At 49.8% G+C, this 22,025-nt stretch overlaps 6 protein-coding genes across 7 annotated transcripts; 3 read left to right on the top strand and 3 right to left on the bottom strand.

Moving 5' to 3' along the window:
* Nucleotides 1-378: 378 nt before the first annotated feature.
* On the bottom strand, nucleotides 379-2,246 carry AAFC00_000779 (uncharacterized protein; the record flags this gene model as incomplete). Its single annotated transcript, XM_069347492.1, has 6 exons — nucleotides 379-1,063; nucleotides 1,163-1,325; nucleotides 1,429-1,687; nucleotides 1,745-1,903; nucleotides 1,960-2,083; nucleotides 2,140-2,246. 6 exons carry the CDS (start codon nucleotides 2,244-2,246, stop codon nucleotides 379-381), a joined length of 1,497 nt encoding a protein of 498 aa, XP_069203340.1.
* A 6,372-nt stretch (nucleotides 2,247-8,618) lies between these two features.
* AAFC00_000780 (uncharacterized protein) lies at nucleotides 8,619-9,277 on the top strand (the record flags this gene model as incomplete). The annotated part of the gene is made up of 3 exons (XM_069347493.1): nucleotides 8,619-8,660; nucleotides 8,742-9,008; nucleotides 9,062-9,277. The coding sequence occupies 3 exons, from the start codon at nucleotides 8,619-8,621 to the stop codon at nucleotides 9,275-9,277; spliced, it is 525 nt and encodes a 174-aa protein (XP_069203341.1).
* Nucleotides 9,278-10,220: 943 nt separating this feature from the next.
* On the top strand, nucleotides 10,221-11,482 carry AAFC00_000781 (uncharacterized protein; the record flags this gene model as incomplete). Its single annotated transcript, XM_069347496.1, has 3 exons — nucleotides 10,221-10,985; nucleotides 11,043-11,357; nucleotides 11,420-11,482. 3 exons carry the CDS (start codon nucleotides 10,221-10,223, stop codon nucleotides 11,480-11,482), a joined length of 1,143 nt encoding a protein of 380 aa, XP_069203342.1.
* Nucleotides 11,483-13,181: 1,699 nt separating this feature from the next.
* On the top strand, nucleotides 13,182-13,679 carry AAFC00_000782 (uncharacterized protein; the record flags this gene model as incomplete). The annotated part of the gene is made up of 1 exon (XM_069347497.1): nucleotides 13,182-13,679. One exon carries the CDS (start codon nucleotides 13,182-13,184, stop codon nucleotides 13,677-13,679), a length of 498 nt encoding a protein of 165 aa, XP_069203343.1.
* Nucleotides 13,680-16,034: 2,355 nt separating this feature from the next.
* On the bottom strand, nucleotides 16,035-17,555 carry AAFC00_000783 (uncharacterized protein; the record flags this gene model as incomplete). The annotated part of the gene is made up of 3 exons (XM_069347498.1): nucleotides 16,035-16,584; nucleotides 16,660-16,754; nucleotides 17,115-17,555. The coding sequence occupies 3 exons, from the start codon at nucleotides 17,553-17,555 to the stop codon at nucleotides 16,035-16,037; spliced, it is 1,086 nt and encodes a 361-aa protein (XP_069203344.1).
* A 1,880-nt stretch (nucleotides 17,556-19,435) lies between these two features.
* Nucleotides 19,436-21,439, bottom strand: AAFC00_000784 (uncharacterized protein; the record flags this gene model as incomplete). Of its 2 annotated transcripts, none has more annotated exons than XM_069348527.1 (3): nucleotides 19,436-19,490; nucleotides 19,540-20,704; nucleotides 20,755-21,439. In XM_069348527.1, 3 exons carry the CDS (start codon nucleotides 21,437-21,439, stop codon nucleotides 19,436-19,438), a joined length of 1,905 nt encoding a protein of 634 aa, XP_069203346.1. The 2 variants fall into 2 exon arrangements, with proteins under 2 accessions (XP_069203346.1, XP_069203345.1); XM_069348412.1 differs by having other exon boundaries at nucleotides 20,755-20,980.
* Between the last annotated feature and the right edge of the window lie 586 nt (nucleotides 21,440-22,025).

Below are 22,025 nucleotides of genomic sequence, written 5' to 3' on the forward strand. Positions count from 1 at the left end.
TCAAGTTAGTCGCTCTGCGAGGACTGGCTTTTGCTGGTTGCAATTGACTTGTTGCGTCGGTCAGGTTCTGCGGTATATATAGTTTTATTTTTAGCGGGTGTGGGCTTTTCCCCTTGATTTGCGGTGATGTCTTGGATGTTTGCAGTGAATCCATTGAGCTATGGAAAGTACAATGGAAAGTACAGACGAAAACGTGAACAGAGAAAGACAAATTGTATGGTCGTAAGACTTGTGTTGCTCACATCCATGTCATATATCGTAATGAGTAGCAGAAATGCCGCTTGGCTCGCTTGTTAGGACAGAACAATTGGTAAGGAAAAAGAAAAAAACTTGAAAGTGAAGAAGAGAAGAGCAAAGAAAAGAAAAGGCACGAAATCATCAGCATGAGCAAAGTCCCCAGTCGCAGACAGCGCTCTGCTCGTAATAAACCCTCGGATATCCTGAAGACATGGGGACAGGCAGGTTGCCACTGTCGTCAACAGTAGCGCTTGTGCAACCCAGCACTTCCATGACCTGGGTCCCAGAAGTCCATCCTGTGTTGCCCAGACTCAACGTGTAATCGTCTCCACCGTCCAGTCCCAGATTAGTCAGGACACTGATGCTCTGTGTGCCATCGTAGCCTTTGCGCATAGCTATGGTGGACGTGTCCCCGTAGATGACGTAGTTGTTGTAATCCAGATAATCAGACGCTGCGCTGATGGCATGATTCCTCAAAGCGTTCAGCTTAGCAGTGAGCGTATACAATGCAGATGTGGTATCGAATCCACTCAACCATAGAGCTTCGCGATTATAGGGGTCGTTCGAACCTCCGAGAGCATCGTAGTGTTGTTCTTGTCCCTGGTAGACGATGGGGATGCCATCTGCTAGAATAGTGAACGAGAGAATGTTCTGTGCGAGAGACATGTCGCCAGTCACCGAGGCAAAACGGGGCTGATCGTGGTTCTCGGAGAAAGTGCACAGCGCTGTGACGTCGGAGCAGGTAGATTTGACCGAGTTTACCATGCTCGAGAGAGCGGACATGTCACCTGATGTACTTGAGAATGCTGCGAAGAGAGGAAAGTAACTAGTGCGGATTCGGTCAGTATTGTTTGACGATGACAAGAAAAGTGAAAACGCGACCTTGGACACTCATGTGAAGAATTGAAGGGAAGTGAAATCTTACATAGCATAGTTCAGAACACTTGGAAGGTAATTCTGCCCCTCACAGACTGTGTTGACATCGTCATTGTTGTATTCGCCGGTGGCGAACATGTCTGCCGCGCTCATGAAGCCGGACCAGAATCCGCGGTTCACTTCCATAGCAGTATCAATGCGAAGTCCGTCGACTGGTGTGAGTTGACATGTTAGTGAACCGTTTCTCGGCGTGCTAATTCATGCTGGTGGCTGTGATCATGCAAGATGGGAAGAAGAATCACAAGTGGCACTTACTAGAGTACTCCGAGACAAGCTGTGAGATCCAAGTCTGATAGCCGGAAGCGACGCTATCACTCTCTGTTTTGAGATCAACCAGCTCAAGAGATGAGTCACCCATCCAGCACTGTGTAAGGCTAGTGCTATTGTCATAGTCGATTGGGCAGTAAGGGTGGTAATCATCTTGGCTGTTGAATGGGTTGAAGGCGGAATAATCAACGCTGTCGGAGTCGCCAGCCCATCCATTGTGGTTAACAACTATATCTACCATAAGATACTGCAGCGTTTGTCAATCAACCGGTAGTCTCGAGAAAAACATGTTTATGACACGTACCATGCCTCGGTCATGAAGAACACTTGCCAGTGACTGTAAGTCGGAGGCAGTACCGAAGTTCGAATTGATTTGGTAAAGGTCTTGTTGCCAGTAGCCGTGATAAGCTTCTCCTGCATCAGTGGTCCCCTGGACCTGGAAGGTGACAGGTGAGATCCAGATCTGGACAAGGATCCGTGTCAGCAGTCACCGCAGGGAATAAGGGACGAATTACTTACAGCCGTGAACCCCATGCCCTGAATGTAGTCGAGGTGACTTATAATCCCTTGGAAGGTACCACCACAGTACGCGCGATCTTCGGTATTGCATGGTGCAGTTGTACTGCCGTCTGTACGGGAATATCTGAACAATGTGTTAGACAATCAGCCAAGCTGTTGTCACGTCACGAGAAAACCCACCTATCGGTCAACACTTGGTATATCGACCTTGAACGCCAGTCTGCCGTGGAGGCTGCAATGGTTTGTCCGCAAAGGGCAAAGATGATGCTGAGAGGTAGAAATAACATTTTGCTCGAGCAAGAATGTGAGTGTTGCTCAATTTTATGTGTAAGGATTTGAGGTGAAGGAATAATCAGCTGCTAGTGAGGTAGACTTTCGGCTTTGTCACTTCGGCATGTGATAGCTATCGAGCTGATGTGTGGGAGAACAAGCCTATGAGGCGGAGGATCCTTTATATAATGTATACAACACAGGACCAGTCAGTGTCCTGTCTGGCTCAGTTGTAACCTTGTGGACCGATCCGGCGCAGGTCCGATGTGCGTCACTTGGTCTTCCAGCAACCTCGTGTTGTCGGGTCTCTGCGTTGTAGCGAGATCTGGTCGGGGCCGAGAAGAAGCAGGACGTTGTGGCCCTGTTCAGACCGCGTGGACACTTTGCCTGCAGCGTAGATCTCGCTCACAAGGACAGAAGTCAGTGAAGGCCGAAACTAGAGTAAGGCAATCAAATGTAATCGACCGATCAGCCGCGAAAGCAATGGAAAAGGAAGTCGCGTCCACTGTTATAGGCAAATCAAAATGACGGAATAAAGCACAATGGGAAAGTATAAGGTAACTACCTTCTACGAGTACGAGACCTCCTTCCTTAACCACCAACCTAGGCTTCTAGCACTTAGTGCGAATGTCACTGCCACATCATCTTACGGCGTTTGACGGGGAGTACATCGGCAGGCTGTATTACCAGCTGACATGTTCTGGAAGGAAAGCACCAATTTGGTCATCATTGGCCCGCACAATTCAACGTGGACAAACCTGAGAAGTTTACATTGGTGTGCTATACTATCGGGCAAAGCGCAACCAAGAGTCACGGGTTTGGCTTATGGCCAGCCCCAGAGGCAAAAAAGCGCGTATTGAGCCCCAATGATTGGCGCATAGGATCAGCGAGTAACAATCCGGTGACCGTTATAGTACAACACAATCCTGTCCTCTAGTTGGAGGATCTCGGTCGAGTCAAAACAAACGGGCTGTTATAGAGAAATTGTTAGGCTAGAGAAGGTTCTTTGCGCGCACCGGAACCATTCCAGTTGTCCATTCGCATGGCTTCGTTGGTGCTTTTTTTGCGGGGTAAAGTACAGTATCTTGGCTTTGCTGCAACGTCGCATACAGTGTGCGCAACTACTACTAGTGAAGTCTCACGGCAGACATTAGCCATGTGCTCGATCGCCCCACGATCAAGGGTGTCATGGGGTTACCTTGCTAGAGTGCAGATGTCGCACTGATCTGCTCCTCTGCCTTGCCATGCGCCTTACAGATTTGACATGGGCAACCTCCACTACTAGGGCCGGGTGAAAGAAGGTATTTGCCGTCCTAGATCAGGAACCTTAGGCGTCACGCTCGTCCTCGACAGTATCATATCCACGGAAATACTCTTGGGAATGCGATGGATGGCTGCGCAGAGCCGAGACTGAAGAGCATGTCCTGCATCTTAGCCACCAGCTGCATCTTAACAAGCCATTGCGGCATAGGTACAGCTGGCGAGTATCTGTATCCTTCGATAGGATACTCATCCGGAGAATGTTGTCGGAACATATCACTACATGGCGTTCAATGGAACCGCACACCTTCGTCAGACCGCAGGGCAGGCGATGCGCGTGGCAAGACTACACGCGTTTAGGCGACCAGAGCCTTCTGCCGGCTCTTCGGCCCCAAAGCCTTCGATAGCAAAGGCACATGTCGGTGCTCCGTTCATATTATCTTCTGCGAGACGTAGAAGCGTGTTGCATGGTATAGTACTTCGTACCTTGGCAATACGAATGTGAATGATACATGTTTCGGATTGCTTCGGCGTGATACTCCGTTGCTTTGATGATGTGTTAGTCGAATATTGAGACCTGACTCAGACTCAGAAAGACATGAGACATAGGTAAAGCCTCGTCTGCTATTATAGCAAAATATGAGGCTGCAGATTGTTGGCTTCTGGCGCAAAGCAACCTTGATGCTTTGGTGGAGTCGTATATTGGGAAGGTGGTCCATCGGTGATTAGACGGGAAACATTGCTTCTGGATGGCCCCAGTACAGCAGGCGACCGTGTGTATGTCGGCTCCTACACGTGCTGCCCCTCATGTGCGACTCACAGAGGAGGAACTAAAGATGCACCGAGTCGATCAGACACCCAGGTGAGAGCGGATCCCAGAATACGTCGATAGCAAAGTACCCACCTGTTGTAGAGTGATAAGCTGTGCTGTCAGCAACAAGTAGAGAGTCAAGATGTTGAGGTAGCAAGTAAGCTCCCACGACTTATGACTCGAAGTCGTGACGGTCATAATGATGGCCAGAATATGCGCCTCACGGCAGCTACCATGGGAGAACAGAATGCATTGATTACATGCTCGTCGATCACGACAATCTTGTGCCTCAGTGTATCTACGAGTTTTGGATGACAGATCACACGATGCACGTAGTGTGAGTGTGTCCTAGCTGATTGTATGTGTATATGTGAAGGATGCAGTACTTAAGGTAGGTACACAACACCTTCTCATACCTTACCTTCCATACCTTCTTGACCGAGGTCATTAGGTGGAAGTCCAAGAATGTGCCTCGATGTCGACGGTCGGTCCCCTGAACATATTCCACTGTGGTCTCGTTGGCGCTCTACCACAACGTCTCCTCTTTGTATTGCTTGTATATTGATCGCTATGCTTGTGGCATGTTTAGCTTGTGATGAATGTGGGTGTAATAACGATTGACCGGCAATTGAGAGCCAATGGACGTCTTGTCACATCAAATACATTCTCCATTGGCCATCGTTGTGCGACCACTTCTTCGACCTTGACTGGCCGAGCCAGAGCTTAACATTCCCAAATGTTGGTCTGATTGGTTTCAGGTATATTGCTTCCATGCATACTTCGAAATGTTGCAACACTGTAACCCACCTGCAAGTAATCATGATAACGCCGAAGCCTCGGCATGTTCGCACGTACATACAGTATCTCACACCTAAGGATCCGACGCGTAGCAAAAGAGCAACAATCCCTGCCTACACATCAGTGCCGATTATTGCATGGATGAGGCTTGAAGGAGGCTGTAGCACCGGCATGTCGAACAGAGGATGTCCCCTAGCTGACAGTCCTGATGGCATTGCTCCTCCTTTTACCCTGCATAAGTGATCTACCGGCTCTTTAGCGATACTCCGACGTACATCGATTTTAAGCGATAAACGGCGCAATACTTCTGACTGCGTTTCCAGCTTGATTTCAGTTGTCTTTGGGCATCAATGGAACCAATGTGTTCGGCAGGTGGACCTCCAGGTGTAACAATCTTCCCAAATATCCCCCGTCCTGTGCGAAGCAGGAGGAGTCCTATAATTTCTCCGGTATTGGTGTTGCTACAAGACAGCGCCTGTACTCATGATTGTACATAACTGACGCTGTGATACCAATCAAGGTGCGCAGAAAGGATGTTGTAACATCCAGCCAGCCTACGTTATGCGCTCGTGGTCGTATGCAACGTATACGTGCGGAGAATGATGATTCTTGAGCACAAGTGCTTCGAATCACCAATTTTGTTAGGCAAGCTTACGCCAGCTGAGATTGCATCAGCATGTAGTTCCCACTCTGTAGCTGGGGTTGCTTACACGGGCAGAAGGAACCTCACAGTACTGCGAACTAGGTGTCGTGTTCATGGACGTAGGTACTTGATCTAGTGCTCCCTTCGTTCAACCCCTCATATCAGTCCGCTTCCCTTCATTCAAAGCTTTCGACTCCGTCGCATACGTGCGACAAGATTCGCTGTACGGACAGCGGATACCCAGGAGTAACGGCGCTTCGAGCGATATTCGATCCCGGTACACGGATGCCACTCACTGATCATTTCAAGATCATTCGTAGTTAGGTTACCAAGGACTGTGATCCAGCTCTCTTGCGGGTTCAACGGCAACATCAACAGCGGAGAGTGGTCCAATCTTATGTTTGTAGACCATGTCGTTGGAGCTCTTCGGATGAGGCCCCATAGGTCCCAGTGATTCGCGCATATAAAAGACCATTGACTAGCTTTGCCTCTATTTTAGTATTCTCTGAGGTCAAGTAACGCTGTGTACCGCATTAACGCACCATCCTCGAATGCTGCTGCTAGATCATGTATAGTGCTTGGACCAACACTTCTGTGCAATATAGATCCTCGAAGCTCTCCTACCTCTACGCTTTAGGACCCGAGACTGCTAGCAAGTCACCTTCAGGATGTGCGCCTGGGTCATATCGCGACAGGCGCACCTGAATCTCGTGATGCAGGTAGAGGTCCAATGTGCCATTCCAGTGATTGTCACTCTCCCGTGCCTCTCTTTACAGATGAATCTGACTGCGAAGAGGCAGCTTGAGTTTCATCGTCCATAACACCAGCTGCTCACGTATGTATGCTTACGTGATTGCCAGTAGATGAGCTAGCTGGGCAATATATTTAGGACAGCAGCCTCGTCACCTGTACGCGCAGAGTCGATGGCGAAATTGAGGTTTTGTCACATTCTGTAGCAAAGAGACTGTATAAGTTGATGGCGCTATTGCGGATAGGTCGGAGTCGGGCGGATGGATGACTTCTCCACCCACAGCAAATATACGGATGAAACATAGTCAATTCATATAGGTGTAACCATCGCTTTGCCAGGAGCGCCTGGGGAAGACATCCTGAACGGGAAATGTTTGGCGGCACCTTCGTGTATGGACTTGGAAAGTGGGCCGCATTGGAGTTCGCGGCCATGTTGAATACCTTGCCCCTAAATAGAGGCTTGCATGCGTCGACAGTGCTAATGCATTGTCGAAGAGCACTCGTCGCGCATGCAACACTTTGGTGATAATCATTGCTGAGATTTAAATCAAGCGTGACTAGACAGTAATGTGACGGTGTTCGATATGCGAGGAGAATAGGCGGTAAAGCAAGTCGTCGAGTTTGACAACGGAAGTGTAGCGCTAGGTCGGGCCGGGAACAGATTTCGGGCATCAGACATAGCTCCGACCATCGTACCATGGGTGTGGTCCAAGGTATGATCTGTAAAGGCTCTACATCAACGACCTACCCTTTGTTGATACTCCTGAGACGAGTCAGCGATACGCAGAGATTCTTGTCTAGTCTATGCTTTGCGGTGTCGACACTTGTGCTTTTTGTTATATACTCCGTACTTGCTTTGTCATTGATGATCTGATCTGGCCACGCCGAAGATGATACCAGTGCTCTTGCAACTACGCCTATACATCTACTGATTTGTTGCGTATTGTCGACTTTTAGCTCCGGTAGTTCACATATGCACCGTCTGATGTATATACGGTTTCTTGAACATCCGCAGACTTCCTCGTGTTCCGCAGCTCGAAAGGTGTGAGATATGCGGCCTGAGTTGCCATGCCCTGCATTTCACATGTGAATGGGCCCTTAAGCCGTCATCAATTCCGCAAACGCCGCGGGAGAAAAATCGCTGTGCTTCATCACACGAAAGTCTGCAACTCCTTCGTGAGAGGCTTACCTGATTTGGGCTGAAATTGTCATGCGATCATGAGGCTCTGCAGTATCTTCGAAATATTTGGTGACTCAACTGCCAGTACCCTAACCATCTCATCGTCACTTTGAAAGGTCCTCACACCTACAAAGAATTTTTTTCGAGGTCAAATGATCTCATCACTAAGCGCTAGTGACTCGGGAAGACACGACCTAACGGGAACTAACTCTTATGGCGCAAGAAATGCTTGTCTTGTAGCTTTTGTCAACCTTAATCCATCCCTGTACTAGATACCACGACCCTGAGTACATGGAAGATTGGTGTTATGATTTGGCACGGGTGAGAAACGTCGCCGTCTAATTAATTATCTGCCTGAGGATGTTGTTTGTTGCACGGTGTTAGCAGACAATATAACGGGAGACAGCATATGAGTACACGCGAGACAACACATAACGTTCTGTTGCCGTGAGGATCCGCGGGAAAAGCTGGGGGATCCTCCGCAGTGTCGCTATACTGGACGTGCGAGAAGTCACCGAAGTGGTAAAAACAGGTCTGTCCAGCGTTCTGGAAGCACCCAATTAGCTATACCGTCATGAACCAAGAGTATGTCGCATCCAAAAGCAGTCTCAAGGAAGTCAGTTACATATTTAGCGCCTTGATTAGCTGCAGAAATAAGTGAATGTAGGTGGACGATGATGCCGTGTGGTCCGATTCAAGCTGTCTTACAGCGGGTTGCAGAACGCAGAAGCTTCGACCTTGACATCACGCCGATGACGTCGTCATCCGTACGTTTCCAACATCCAGATCAGCTGGACCATTCATAAGCAATCGAAGGTATCCTGTATCTCAAAATCTTGCTCTTCTCCAGATCTAGCGACATTTTTTTCACCAGTCCGCACTCAGAAAGCAAATCTTTTGCCACCTCAATCACCTAGTTTTTCCCCACTCCTCACAACACCGCAAAAATGGTTGCAAAGGCGATTAACTTGGCGATGCGCGGCTTCGAGGTATGCGCCCGGTCCAGTCAACGCTCATTGCGACTGAGAAATCGCATTGAGATGTGAGATGATTTACTAACGAAATGGCAGTTCATTTGGGCGCTTCTCATCATGTCCCTTGTTGGTAACATGATCGCAACTGCTTACGCTGGCAACCCATCTCTTGTCAACTACGACATGTTCGTGTCGGTATTTGCCATGGTGTCGTTATTCTACCTTATCCCGGCCACCCTCAAGGAGTCGTTCCAAGGCCACCCTCTCGTCATGGTTGTTCTCGACGCACTCAACGCGATCTTCTTCTTCTGCGGAGCTGTCGCCATGGCTGCTGAGCTCCACGTGCACAGCTGCAGCAACCGAGTACGTCTAAACAGACCCTGTCTATTGTAATATGATAAGTTAACAGACAACAGTCTTACACCCTCTCCAACCACATTACCAACGGCTCTCACAACACTGAGAAGCGCTGCCGTGAGGCCCAGGCTTCGACCGCATTCCTGTGGTTCGGCTTCGCTGCCTTCACCGCATCTGCCGTATTCTCGGGTATGCAGGGCAGCGGTTCCAGCCTCAACATGCGCCGTGGTGGCGCTGGTGGCATCAGAAAGGGCCCTGCCATGAGCCAAGTTTAAGCCTCCAAAGCCTCGTCCATATCCTTTGCATGGTCATTTGGCCGCAAATCTGCTTTCGATCAACGTCTATCAAGGCGTCGACGCCACTGAGTGGAGACGGGCTGGTACCAACATGATACCGCGTCCTTGCGACCGTGGCAGGATATGTTTGACCCGATTGCGACGCGATCACAATTACGAAGCGTTCTCGATGCCTGCAACTCTCGTATCTCCTATATCTTTTTACTTCCTTTAACCTCTACTTATGTTTGTACACTATCACGACGCAGACGACGGAGCAGGATGGTGGCGTCGCGATGGCTAGTGCTGCTTGTTCAGCCTTGAAAGTTTAGCTTAATAGCTTAATTAATGTGTATAATTACGAACGAACACTTCAACACCACTGTTATGGAAGGATCTGGGGTGTAGTGCTCATTACTGCAAAAACAAAACCGCAAACTTAACCGTACGACCGAGCACCATAAGAGTCCGTACCTCAAGGCTAGGTAGTCATGCTGAAGCTTAAGGTAGGTAGATACTGAGTTTATGTATATCTCCCAATTCGCCCCATGAAGTCCCTCTTCGTCTTCCGACTATAGACCGGGCCAAGGTGATATCTCGATAAGACAGTGGATTGTGTGATTAATATGCTATACCACACAGTGCAAGGCACATTAGAATTGGGTGTGTACCTTTGTAAATAGCAGGCAGTAGTCTCGATTGGGACAAGAACATCTTGGCGATTCGGTATCGGTGAAGCTCCAGCGCGTCAACTTTCCAGGAGCTCCACGCAACTAAACAAACAATTCTCTCTTTTTGATCACGACTAGACGACCATGTACAGCAAGAGCAGCAGCACCAGCAGCATCCGAGACTAGAAAGAATCCCTGACACCAATTCTTCGGACGAACGCAAGAGCGGACAGACGCAAGTCAGAGACCAAATCGATCTCGCCCCGGACGGCATGGCTGACACTCTGCACAATGCGCCCATTGTGCTCGACAACGGCAGCGGAACGATACGAGCTGGCTTCGCAGGTGAAGACGCGCCGAAGTGCTTCTTCCCTTCATACGTGGGACGACCGAAACATCTACGGGTGCTGGCAGGCGCGCTGGAGGGCGACGTCTTCATCGGGCAAAAAGCACAAGAGCTGAGGGGCTTGCTCAAGATTCGATACCCGCTGGAGCACGGCATTGTCACCGACTGGGACGACATGGAGAAGATCTGGCAGCATGTCTATACTGAAGAGCTGAAGACGCTGAGCGAAGAGCATCCCGTGCTTTTGACCGAGCCCCCTCTCAATCCGCGATCAAATCGTGACACAGCCGCCCAAATCCTGTTCGAGACATTCAACGTACCTGCATTATTCACGTCGATACAAGCTGTGCTCTCGCTCTACGCCTCGGGTAGGACCACCGGAATCGTGCTCGATTCGGGTGATGGAGTCTCGCATGCTGTGCCTGTCTACGAAGGTTTCGCCATCCCCAACAGTATACGAAGAATCGATGTAGCAGGCAGGGACGTGACAGAGCATCTACAAACGCTACTACGGAAAAGTGGCTACATATTCCACACGAGTGCAGAGAAGGAGGTCGTGCGGCAGATCAAGGAGAAGACGAGCTACGTCGCTCTCGATCCCAAGAAGGAAGAGAAAGAGTGGGCTGTTGGAGGCGGCAGACAGAACGACAAGACTGTGGAATATGTCTTGCCAGATGGACAGAAACTAAAGGTGATTTGCTGCAACGTCTTGTCTTTGACTGTCGAGTTGTGCTGACTCGGTGCGTAGATTGGTCCAGAGCGATTCAGAGCCTCGGAAATCCTCTTTGACCCAGAGATCATTGGTCTTGAGTATCCCGGCATCCACCAAATAGTCGTAGACGCAATAGGTCGTACAGACATGGACCTCCGCAAGTCTCTCTTCGGCAACATTGTCCTGTCCGGTGGATCGACCTTGACCAAGGGATTCGGCGACAGGCTTCTCCACGAGCTGCAACGGTTGGCGGTCAAGGACATGCGGATCAAGATCTTCGCTCCACCCGAGCGCAAGTACTCGACCTGGATAGGAGGCAGTATCCTTGCAGGTTTGAGCACGTTTAGAAGGGTGAGTGCAATTCTCCAAGCATGCCAAGTCTTTTCTGCAGCTTCAACACTGACACGGCATAGATGTGGGTGAGCATCGATGACTGGCACGAGAACCCAGACATCATTCACACCAAATTCGCGTGATCTCTCGCTCCTCGACAACCATTCGTCGCCCAGTGGAAATTGCTCCTGGCTGGCTCCACTGCTTTTCACGGGGCAACAACAATGACAAAGCCGCCGCCATTCGCGGCTACTAATAGACGCTTTTGGAAAGTCCTAAAGATCAACGATTCATCTGGCTCACCGCACCTTCGAGGTCCTCTTGATTCGAATCTCGTGATCTCAGCCCCGCAAAGTCAAATGGCACGGTCGAGCTGATGATGGTTCCTGATGAAGAAGGTGCTCTGGCAGGAGAAAAGCTCGAGCTCAGGCAACATACCCTCTACTTACCTACCTTACCTACCTGTACATTGAGGGGGTCGGTGAACGGGGAGGAGCAACAATGTGGGGAAAGGCGTGCATCTACCCCTCCGGGGTTCCGAATGTATTACCAAATAGTCTGTTACAGAAGGAGGGGACGAGCACTTGGAAGGTCTCAGCTACTGTACCTTAGTCTAGCTGTCACAGCAGTCGTGTCAAGACTTGACTTCTGTGGGCGCGAGTTCCTTCGGCTGAAGCCCCGGATTCCCCTTTCCATGATGTTTCTTCACCATTACGAGAAAAGTACGGTCAAGTACAATTAAACCAGATTCAGCCATGGTACCTTGTTGCACATACAGTGTGCCGTCTGCTGCGGTTGTAAACAAGAGCCCCATGACCAGAACGTTACCCTTGCGTCAAATTGCCGTGTCTCCTTCGTCCACGTGCTGCATGGGTAGTGGCTAGCATATTCTTGTCCAACGCATGCCTATGCTTAAGGTAGGTGTGCTGCGTGTGTTACCCCACGTATCGAGTCCGTTTCGGACGTAAGCCATCCAGCCTCAAAGTTGCTCGTTGTGGGCCTTTTCGCACGTTAAATCGCATCATGCTCTCCGCCCATCTGCCAAGGCCCATTTTTCAATTTCCTGGGGGTAATATGGCCCTCCTGAAATCGACGCTATTACCCCCAGGAAATTCCAGAAATGGTACTATGATTTTACCTGCGGGTTTTTTTCCTCTCGCGTCTGCACGGTACATGGGTTCGTTTACGAGTACTGCTGATGCAATAGTTCTCCCTCGCCGCTCTTGTTGCTTACAGCTGCGCCGCAGAGGGCGGCAAAATTGATGACGAATAGTTCTGCATCATAGGTAGGACCTCTGTGTCGGCACCGACCGAAGGTGCCAGAGTCGGCTCGAACACTCCAAGCCTACAAGGTTGCTGGGCGGCGAGGAGCAAAAAAAAGTCTGTGAAAAAAAAGACCAAGCCAAGGCTCCGTCCGGGCGGAGTTCACGACGCCCCTTGCAACGCTTACGTCAAGGTTTTCAGCGAACGTTCTCCCTCTAACCTCTAGCTGCAAAGTGCTTGCCGTTAACTGAAGTGCGATGCGCACGCATGACCTCTGCACCGGGCGAGATGACTCTTACAGGGATAATCTCAGATTTTGTTCGCGATGTTGCAATTTTGCGTATTTGTTTCTTGGTAAGGTATACTTGGAAAACATGTCACTTGCGGCCTATATAGACCCATGCTCCCCTCCGCCACTTGTCTACGGTAGGTCAATACAAAACCCAACACCTAACAATTCAGACAATTTTGAGTCTCTACTACTGTTTTGCTCTACGCGAATCACACATCCACTTGCTATAGATATATACACTTAGTCATCTATACTTTTGCACATCACCCTCACATAACTATCCAAACATGACTCGATACTCAATCTGCGAGCCACACCCCACCGTTCCCTCAAGGGGACGTCCAGCATACATCCAAGCTGGTCGTGGTGGTGCAGGCAACATCAAGCGTTATAACTCACATGAGCTCACGCATGGCCCGGCAGCAGCAGGCCCAGCTTCGCGCGCTGATCTCTCTCCCCCACCGACTACTGCCAAGTTCACCGCCGGCCGTGGTGGCGCGGGTAACACCTTCACCCGCAGCCCTGAGCAACGAGCCATCTTCAGCTTCGACGAAGAACTCAAGCGCGACGAGATGATCAAGGAGAACATGTCCAAGACGCCCATCTACCACATCGGTCGCGGTGGAGCTGGCAACGCCATCAACGAGATGGAGCCCAAGGGTGGCAGGAACGGATCTATGCTTTCTGGATCCAGCAGAGCTTCCACGTCGTCAAACGTATCGAACAGGGCGAGGAGCATCTTCAGAACCCTCAGTCGAACGATCAGCAGAGACAGCAAGCAATAGACCGGTGGGGGAGACTTTTCCACCGGTTTAGTGTTTTTCTGAGTTATTTCTTGCTCATTTTTCCTGCGTTCGAGCGTTTTCCTTACTATTCAATCATCCCACCTTGCATCATTGCTGGCGTCTCCACTATGCCCATCATGGCTTCGATCATCGCGAAGCAGAGCAAAGCGGTGGTACTCTGCATTACAGCATCCTTGGTTCACGACATGACAATGGCGTCTGGACATCATCGGTTCTTTAACGACCCGCGTCGGCATTCGACGATAAACACAAAAAGTTCTATCTGTTTTCTAGCATTTGGTTTCTCGGCTACAGCATAGCGCTGTGCATTCTGCACATATACTCTTCTCACCTCTCCAACACAATTGGGCGCAGCGAACGGCGGCGAGGCTTTTTCTTTCTTCTTCACACATCACCAAAACCCTTCGATTCACACAGTATTTATTTTCTTGTCACATGATACAATATATGTAATTATTCGGGGGGCGGATCTGGTCTTAAGCGGACGACGAAAGTAGCATTATACCCCGAGACACCCAATACTGGGCTCAAACACTTTGCCAGCTCTTTTTTTTTCTGGCATAACAACAATATCAGAAACTTGATGATCAACTATCAACGAACCAAGCATTTCTTGAACCTCCTCCTGATTAAGTGACATTGTGCCTTTTTCCACTCATCCGCCAGCTGCTCTCCAAGTGATCTCTGTTAGGCCATCCCAGATCTCGATTGCGCCATCGAGGTGGACTCCGAATCGACTGCAGCGGCCTGACTTATGATGATGCCGTACGGCTTACGTGTCTTGTGATCGAAGACTGTTCGATTTTTTCTTGCCTTCCAGCCTCGATAGAAATCTTCTCTCGGCTTATTGATCTCGGAATGGTATGGCTAAGCTCGTACGTACTAGAAGAGCTTTTTCCACATCGAGATTGAGTTTTACCGTGCTTGCTTTCTTGGTATATGCAATTTTACCAGAAATCCAATATTGGCAGTAAGTCCTGAGCCAAAGCAAAACGGAGGGAGAGCTCGTCCAGCTATTGTATTCTAGCTACAATCTTCAATGATGCCGATATTGTCTTTCACAACACTTCGTAGGTTCTATTGAAATTCACCATCACATACGAGACAGCTTCGAACAACCATTGAGACCAGAATGTGCACAATAATCACGGATCATGGTAGAAGCATGCTCGCCTTGAGATCAGATCAAGCGACTACACACGCATGCGACAAAATCGAACAGGGTCGCCCTCCAGCAGCGCCCTGAGATCGGCAGTCCTGTCCCGCTCCAGTGACGATTCGGTCGGCACATCCACTGGACATCGTCATCAGTCAGGCACGCCCGAAAATTCAAAACAAACAAACTCTCGGATCTCGCACGGCAAGCAACGCGCAATACCGCGCAAGTAAGAAAAATAAATAAAATTAGCACATCAAGGTTAGCAGCCGACAAGGCACCCAGCACCCCAACTCCACTCTTTGTTCACTGGTACAGAAAGAGAAAATTCGTAGACCCTGGATGGTACGGTATGACTTCATTGATGAGTTTAATGATTTTTTTCGATGGCACTTTCCACGTGTCACTTTCAGTCGATGGTTGTGGTTGTGGTTGTGATCGTAGTCGTATTTAATCGTATCTCATCGACGCCTGACGCACGCACATACGCACACACGCGCGCGTACTATATGTGTCTGTGTTTTATCTCTGGAATACTGCAGTCTTTTCTCTTTCTCTTTCGCTTCTCGATTGCTTGGCCATCTCTGGCTGTGCTGTGCTGTGCTGTGCTGCTGTTTCGTCTTGGCGCAGAGCACACATGATGATCTCCACCGACGGGAGGGGGGGGGGATTGATGAAGAGGTTCCGAGATTTGCGTGATTCGCTTTGCGTTGCTTTCTGTGTTTGCTTCATGTTCATCGATTCATCCCTTCGAGAAGGATGGATATTTCGCCGAGGTCGATCGTCTGTTTCTTCTGGTGGCGTTTTGGTTCGCACCTTATTGCACAGTGTACACACCACCGCGAAATCAAAGCAGACGCACTGTTGTTGCGCATGCACACACACTTCTTGTTCGGCTGTAAATAAATACCGCAGAACAGAGGACAATCAATTCATTGCACTTGTGGCTGGGCTGTTTTACTGATCGTGTCCCTGCACTACAATTTTGTGACAGCCACGCGCGCTTCTGGTTTGATGGATTTCTAACACATCGATTATGTGGTCGAGACCTTGGGACACAAAGTCCATCGCTGTCACTTTCACCCCTCTTTCAGGATGATTCGGCCTTTCCGCTCGGTTTCATACTCGCAATTGAATCAACACTTCCTCTTTGCTCGGTCTTTGTCTAGCTTTGCAACTCAAGAGAGGTACTCTGCGTCGACATACCACTCCCGCTCGTACCTGTCACCTATGATCTCCTCGATTGTTCTCGGCTTCGTCAACTGACTACTGAAGCTCGCCCTCGCCTTGCCATCCGTAGGGTAACTGCCAGGCCCCGTGTTACCGAACTCCTCGAACTGAACATGATCGGTCCGCTCATCGCCGCTGTTCCATATATTCCATCCCTTCGTGTTGACGACGGGACTGAGATATGTGTTCTGGATCGTCACGCGCGCATAATCTCTCCATGGTCGGCCTAGGTAGTTGAGGCCGGTCTGCGCTTCGACGGACGCGTTGATGCCGTGGATGCTGCTGCCGTCGATAATGTACCAGCTGGCATCGTCTGCTGACGCCCGGCCAGATGCAGTGATGCTGCCTGCGGCTATGGTCACAATGGAGATGTTGTGCAGCCAGGCCTGCGCATGTTGGCCGAAGATGAAGTCTATCGCGCCTTGGATCTGACACACGCTGTATATCTGAGCTCCTGTCTCTGCCAAGAGCGTGTCTTGGTAGCTGTAGAGGCCCACACTATACCACAAGTCAGTAAGTCTGTGCTGAATAGCTGTAGTGAACTTTCAATGGATGAGAGACGTTCTTGCTTACCCGTAGTATCCTTGATTTGCGGCCTGCGCACTGAGAGCAAGGTTCTGGCCATTGCTGTTTGTGTGTCCGAACGTATTCAGGATGTTGAGATTGTACTAGCTCACGATCAGCTTTCTCTGCGTTATAGCAGTGACACCACTTCGAGGCTGCTCCTAGGAGTACAAGTCAAGGAGACAGAAACACAAAGTACTAATCACAAATGTGACAACACTACCGAGGCGTGCTCTGGTGGGAACATGACCAAAGTAATGTTATCGCCCGCACGATGCACAGACGCCTGAATCAGCAACTCTTTGCATTGGGACTGGATCCGCATACACCCCCTGAATGACAACAAAGAAACAGAGAAAAGGTGCATCAAGACAAAGCCTCCGAAAACGAGAATCAAAGGCAAAACACGCCAGATCGAAGAAAAAGGCAAAAACAGTCAACACGAAAAGCTGCAACAAACTCACCACCTTAACATTCTCCGCCCAAATCCTCACAGTAGCAGTCAAGTCGTCAGTAGTGGTATCCTGCAACGCGAGATTATACGTGACATTGACCCTGTTCGCAACCCAAGACGACGCATCCTCAGTATACCCCTGGATCGTCAGATTCGCCTTGCGAGGCGCGATGTAGACCTGTTCCTTGTACACCCCAGGGTAGATGAAGAGGTACTGATCGCCTGTCTCTGTCGTGCTCAGGGCATTTACTCCTTCTTGGATCGTGGCGTAGACGGTGGACGAGCCGTGGGATGAGGCCGATGAGTCGACGACGATGGCGCCTGATGGAGGAGTTGTGCGAGCCTCGGATAGGACACAGTATACTGTAGATGCCAGAAAGGAGAGGTCAAGGAAGATGGACAGAAGGAGAGCAAAGGAGAACCCTCTACTTCCACCTGTACTAAGAAGCATCGTGACTGGACCAGAACTGAAGCTACTGTATATGAGTATCAAAAGCGAGCAAATCTCGTTATCCAAGTACATATACGAAATGAAACGAGTGAGAACATTCGCAATACAACCCACAACAGAAGCATCAGAGAGAGAGCTATATATACTCCACTCCAAGCATAACCCACCCACTTGACTATTCCACTCGAGGGGTGCAAAAGCTTCGCAGATAGACATACTATACACACAAAGGCGCGGCGAGGTGTGGCGAGGCGAGGCCAAGGTCCACACATATCGCGTACGTGGATATTAAAGAACACAGCAAGCTAATGCACCGCCCATATGAGATGCAGCAGACTACCAAAAGCAAAGTAGAGACCGGCGGGGACGTCTGTGATATCCCGCTAAGAGCCCTGTGAAGAAGCACTCCACAGCGTAAGGTACTATCTGGCTTATGTTTAGTCGATCGATGGCGCTGTGGGACGGCAGTTGCGTTCTAGCAAGACCGTGATCTACCCGCGTCTGTTGCGGACTTCTACAACGTCCTGTACGCAGTAAAGTTGCGAGTGAGTGTTGTTCCGAGGATTGAATTAAAGTAGGCGGGTATCTCTTATCAATGCCGCATTCGGCGCGAAAATAGATGAAAGCCCCATCTGTAATGCATATATGTACAGTGTCAGTGTCGAAGCGTGCGTTTTCGCCTACCACAATAGGCCTAGGTCTAGGCTTGTTCGATCAATACACCATATACAACCTGAAATTGAAATCGTCTCATAGGATCATCTGATTCAGAAACAAGCTCGGTTCTAGACATAATGTATAGGCAATGCAATAACATCATACAAAGCTCCGGCTCTGCATTACTCATCTTGCTTCGCTATATTACTACTGGTGGGCCACATCTTATACTTTGATTGTTAATAGTAATGGCATGTGAGCTTACTGTCGTGAGCCGGCTGAGCCAGTCCATTAAAAGATACTTCTTTGCATAAAAACTAGTCCTTGTTGATCGAAACTTGTCGTGCGAGCGGCGTCGATGTCACATCGTGTCCAATACCTGTGAAATCTCCTTCAGCTTCACTGGCTTGGTCAGAAACAGGTCGAAGCCGCTCGCGAACGCCTCCTGTCTGGCCTCCGCCGTGACCATCCCAGTCAGAGCTATGATATTTGCCGGCTTGAGTCCCAAATCACGCTCGTATCTTCGAATACGTCGAGTAGCCTCTAGTCCGTCCAAGACGGGCATGTTCAGATCCATGAAGATGAAATTGTAAGCTTCATAATCCTTTGAAAGCTCTGGCGATTTTGCAAATGCTAACGGTACACCTGCACAGTACATCTCGACTGCTTGAGCGCCATCCTCTGCCACACTATATGTACGCCGTTGCCGTTGCATGTATGTTGTTAACAGCCGTAGATTGATGGAATTGTCATCAACAAGCAGTATTGTAGCTTTGGAAGGGTGCTCGGTCTTCGATGACACATCATACGATAGCACAGTTGTTAGCTGATCCTGGTTCACGGGTGTTTTGCGCTCTGAAGAAGGAGGTTGAAGTGCCTCATGAGCAGAAGGAAACTGTGGTGGAACTCTATCCTTCGAAACGGCTTCTGTGTTGCCTAAGAGAGTACTGTCTTCCAGTCGGATGAGTGGTTGTTGACCTGACCCCATGAGAGCTGGCGAAGGATCGCGAGGCATGGGATCAGCCATCGGACAGTCATTCGGGGCCACATCACCCTTCTTCTGGTTCGCTACCGTCGATGCGGTGAATGAAGGTAGATTATGAGCATCCTGGTCAGCATCACTATGCAATGGTTGAGGCACCACTCCACTCAAAGGATTGATCGATGGTCTTGTCGCGTTGTGTTGTGGATTGAGCTGCAGGGATGGAAAGTCAGCATTTGTGTCACACCCAGCCCATGATTGCTGCCAGCGCATTAGCGACCTTGGTTGGACCGATACTGTGGAGAAAGTCAGCTAGTCCCGTGCTGGCCTTGAAGTCCCACTCACGGTTGAGATATGCAGAAAACCCTGTAAGAGAAGGTTGTGGTAGTATTGAAGCTCTCCAGGGCTCGTGCAGTGACTGAGTCCGCGCAAAGCACTATGAGAACCCTGGTTGGACGTTCGTCAGGTCTAGAAAATTCAGGGATAATCTTGCCAGGAAGCTGTCGAAGGTGTTTTGCTGATGTGACATAAAGCCTTTCATCCCCGAGGTCGGTCGTCAAGTCTGTGGCCATCCCAAAGCATTTTTCGCTTATCTCGGCGAAGGTCCAAACTAAGTCACTTGAGGTGTTTGAGATAATGGAGTCTCGAACTGCATTTAGTTTCAGGTCATGCCTACGATCCGAAACAATGTGAATGGCGGATGCCGCGGATACGTGTGTGCCTCTCATAAGAGGCACGGTAACTTTGAATGTAGTACCTCGGCCTTGCTTGCTCTTGATCGAGATAGTACCGTTCATATTGTCGACAATCCGCTTCACAATGGACAGACCAAGACCTGTGCCGGGGCTGAGTGGATCCTCCTGGACGAAAGGAGCAAAAACACTCTCATCGACAAATTGCTTGCTCATGCCCCTGCCAGAGTCGGCGATTGTGAGGATATAATTCGATGCATCGGGGTTTCCAGAGATACGTGTGTTCCTCAAAGTCACGCTAATGAAGCCTTGGGTCGTGTACTTCAGGGCAATTCCAGCGAGATTCAGGACAATTCTGCGCCAGGCACCAGGTTGCGTAAGAACGTTCCAGCAAGTGCTCTCCGGATTGAAATATGTCACGGAAACTGCAATTCTGTCCAGGCTTTCGGGATTTCCTTTCGCCCTTCCGTGATTCAAGGTATGAGGCGAGATGCGTGTGATGAGACCACCGATATCTGCGTCTGCAGACCTCTGACCATAGGTCCTCTGGTACTCCTGGCCAGCAAAGACTGTACTGATGACCTCTTCGAGAAGGACGCCAAGTCTCACCTGCTCTTCCTCGCCGATGATCGTGATCTTGGGAACGCCACCTCCTTCGCTGCTTGTGGTATCATTACTTCTGGACAATGGATTGATCTTGGCAAAGCTCAAGAGATTGTCAAAAGTGTCAAGCAAAGTCTTGCCGCACATGTCAATCGTGTGTACCAGACCAGCTTGGTAATCGTCCCGTGTCGTGATTTGGAGGCACTCAGCCGAGCCTGTCTGATCGTTAGTATCGAGCTTTCGCAATGCTGGAAGCAGAACCAACCTAGGATCCCATGAAGTGGGGTTCGGAGCTCATGTGAGATGTTGGTAATGAATGCTCCCTTTGCTTGATCCGCTTGCTTAGCACCTAATGCTGCAATCTCAGACATTATAGATTGTCCGAAAGCAACAAGATAATTCAGTTCTATTCCAGGAGTAAGAGAACGTGTAGGACTACACGTCCACAAGATAGCACCAGCGAACCAACGCCGTTTGATGCTGTCCCACATACCAACAAACGCAAGGCTTCGCACATTTGGGAGAAGCAAATGAAGCAGCTTTCGTAATCTCCAACGCCTACCTCGATGAGCCCATGGAGCAGTATGATCACTTACACTCACGAGGTCCGGGCTCTCTTCGCTGCTTCCGTCCATTCCGTAGTTCCAGACTTGGCCTCTTGGGAACTTCTCCAGCAAACTCTGCAACACGCTCTCGGGAATAGACAAGGGTTCGGCCACATCTTGCCTACCGGGACGGCCGGTCCTTGCGATAGACTTCCCCAAGACAGTGCACATCTCGGTCGACGGACTCTTCGAGTGCGGGCCTTTCTCACCACTATTCGTATGTGAGCTAGATTGTGAGGTGTCTGTCGAGGATCCTGATGTTGGGTTTTCTTGGACAAGGCCCCCAAAGGTTTCGATAGAGGCATCGAGAATGATCGCGCCATCCAGCTCTAGTGCTTCGCGCATTATTTTGGCTGCCCGTTCAATTATACCTGTGATGCTGGCAGTCGTCACTTCCTCTGGTGATAAGTTGGTTCTGTTGGCTTGTCCCGATGTGAAAGGCGACGAACATCTGTCTGTGTTGCCAGACTCCGACAGTTCCGTGGATAAGCCAGGTGACGATGGAGAACGTTGGAGCAAAGGCTCAGATAAGCGATCGCTTGAAGCACTTGTAGGCACATCTGAGCAATGTAGTGATCGTCTTGGAATGTCAGCGGACACTGTGCGACGATTGGATTTTCTGCCAGGAACGGGATGAGTCGTTCTGCGCTTTGTATCCTCGCGAGATTCATCGATTTCCCATCACTGTTGTATCTCAGATCTAGCACCGATGAAGCTTCCGATACCTGCAACCATGTCTCGACTACGACGGAGCTCCGAATTGGTGCGTATTACGCCCAGATGCGACATGATAGATGCTACCATATCTTTAAGGAATGTGAGTTCCGCGGCTGACAGACCTGCCCGAGGCTTATCGTCAAGGACGCAGTATGTGCCGATGATGTAGTTCTCTGGTGATACAATGGGCGTCCCTGCGTAAAATCGACAGTGT

This window comes from Neodothiora populina (assembly GCF_041146345.1).
Source record: "Neodothiora populina strain CPC 39397 chromosome Unknown canker_contig_12, whole genome shotgun sequence".
NCBI classification, from domain to species: domain Eukaryota; kingdom Fungi; phylum Ascomycota; class Dothideomycetes; order Dothideales; family Dothioraceae; genus Neodothiora; species Neodothiora populina.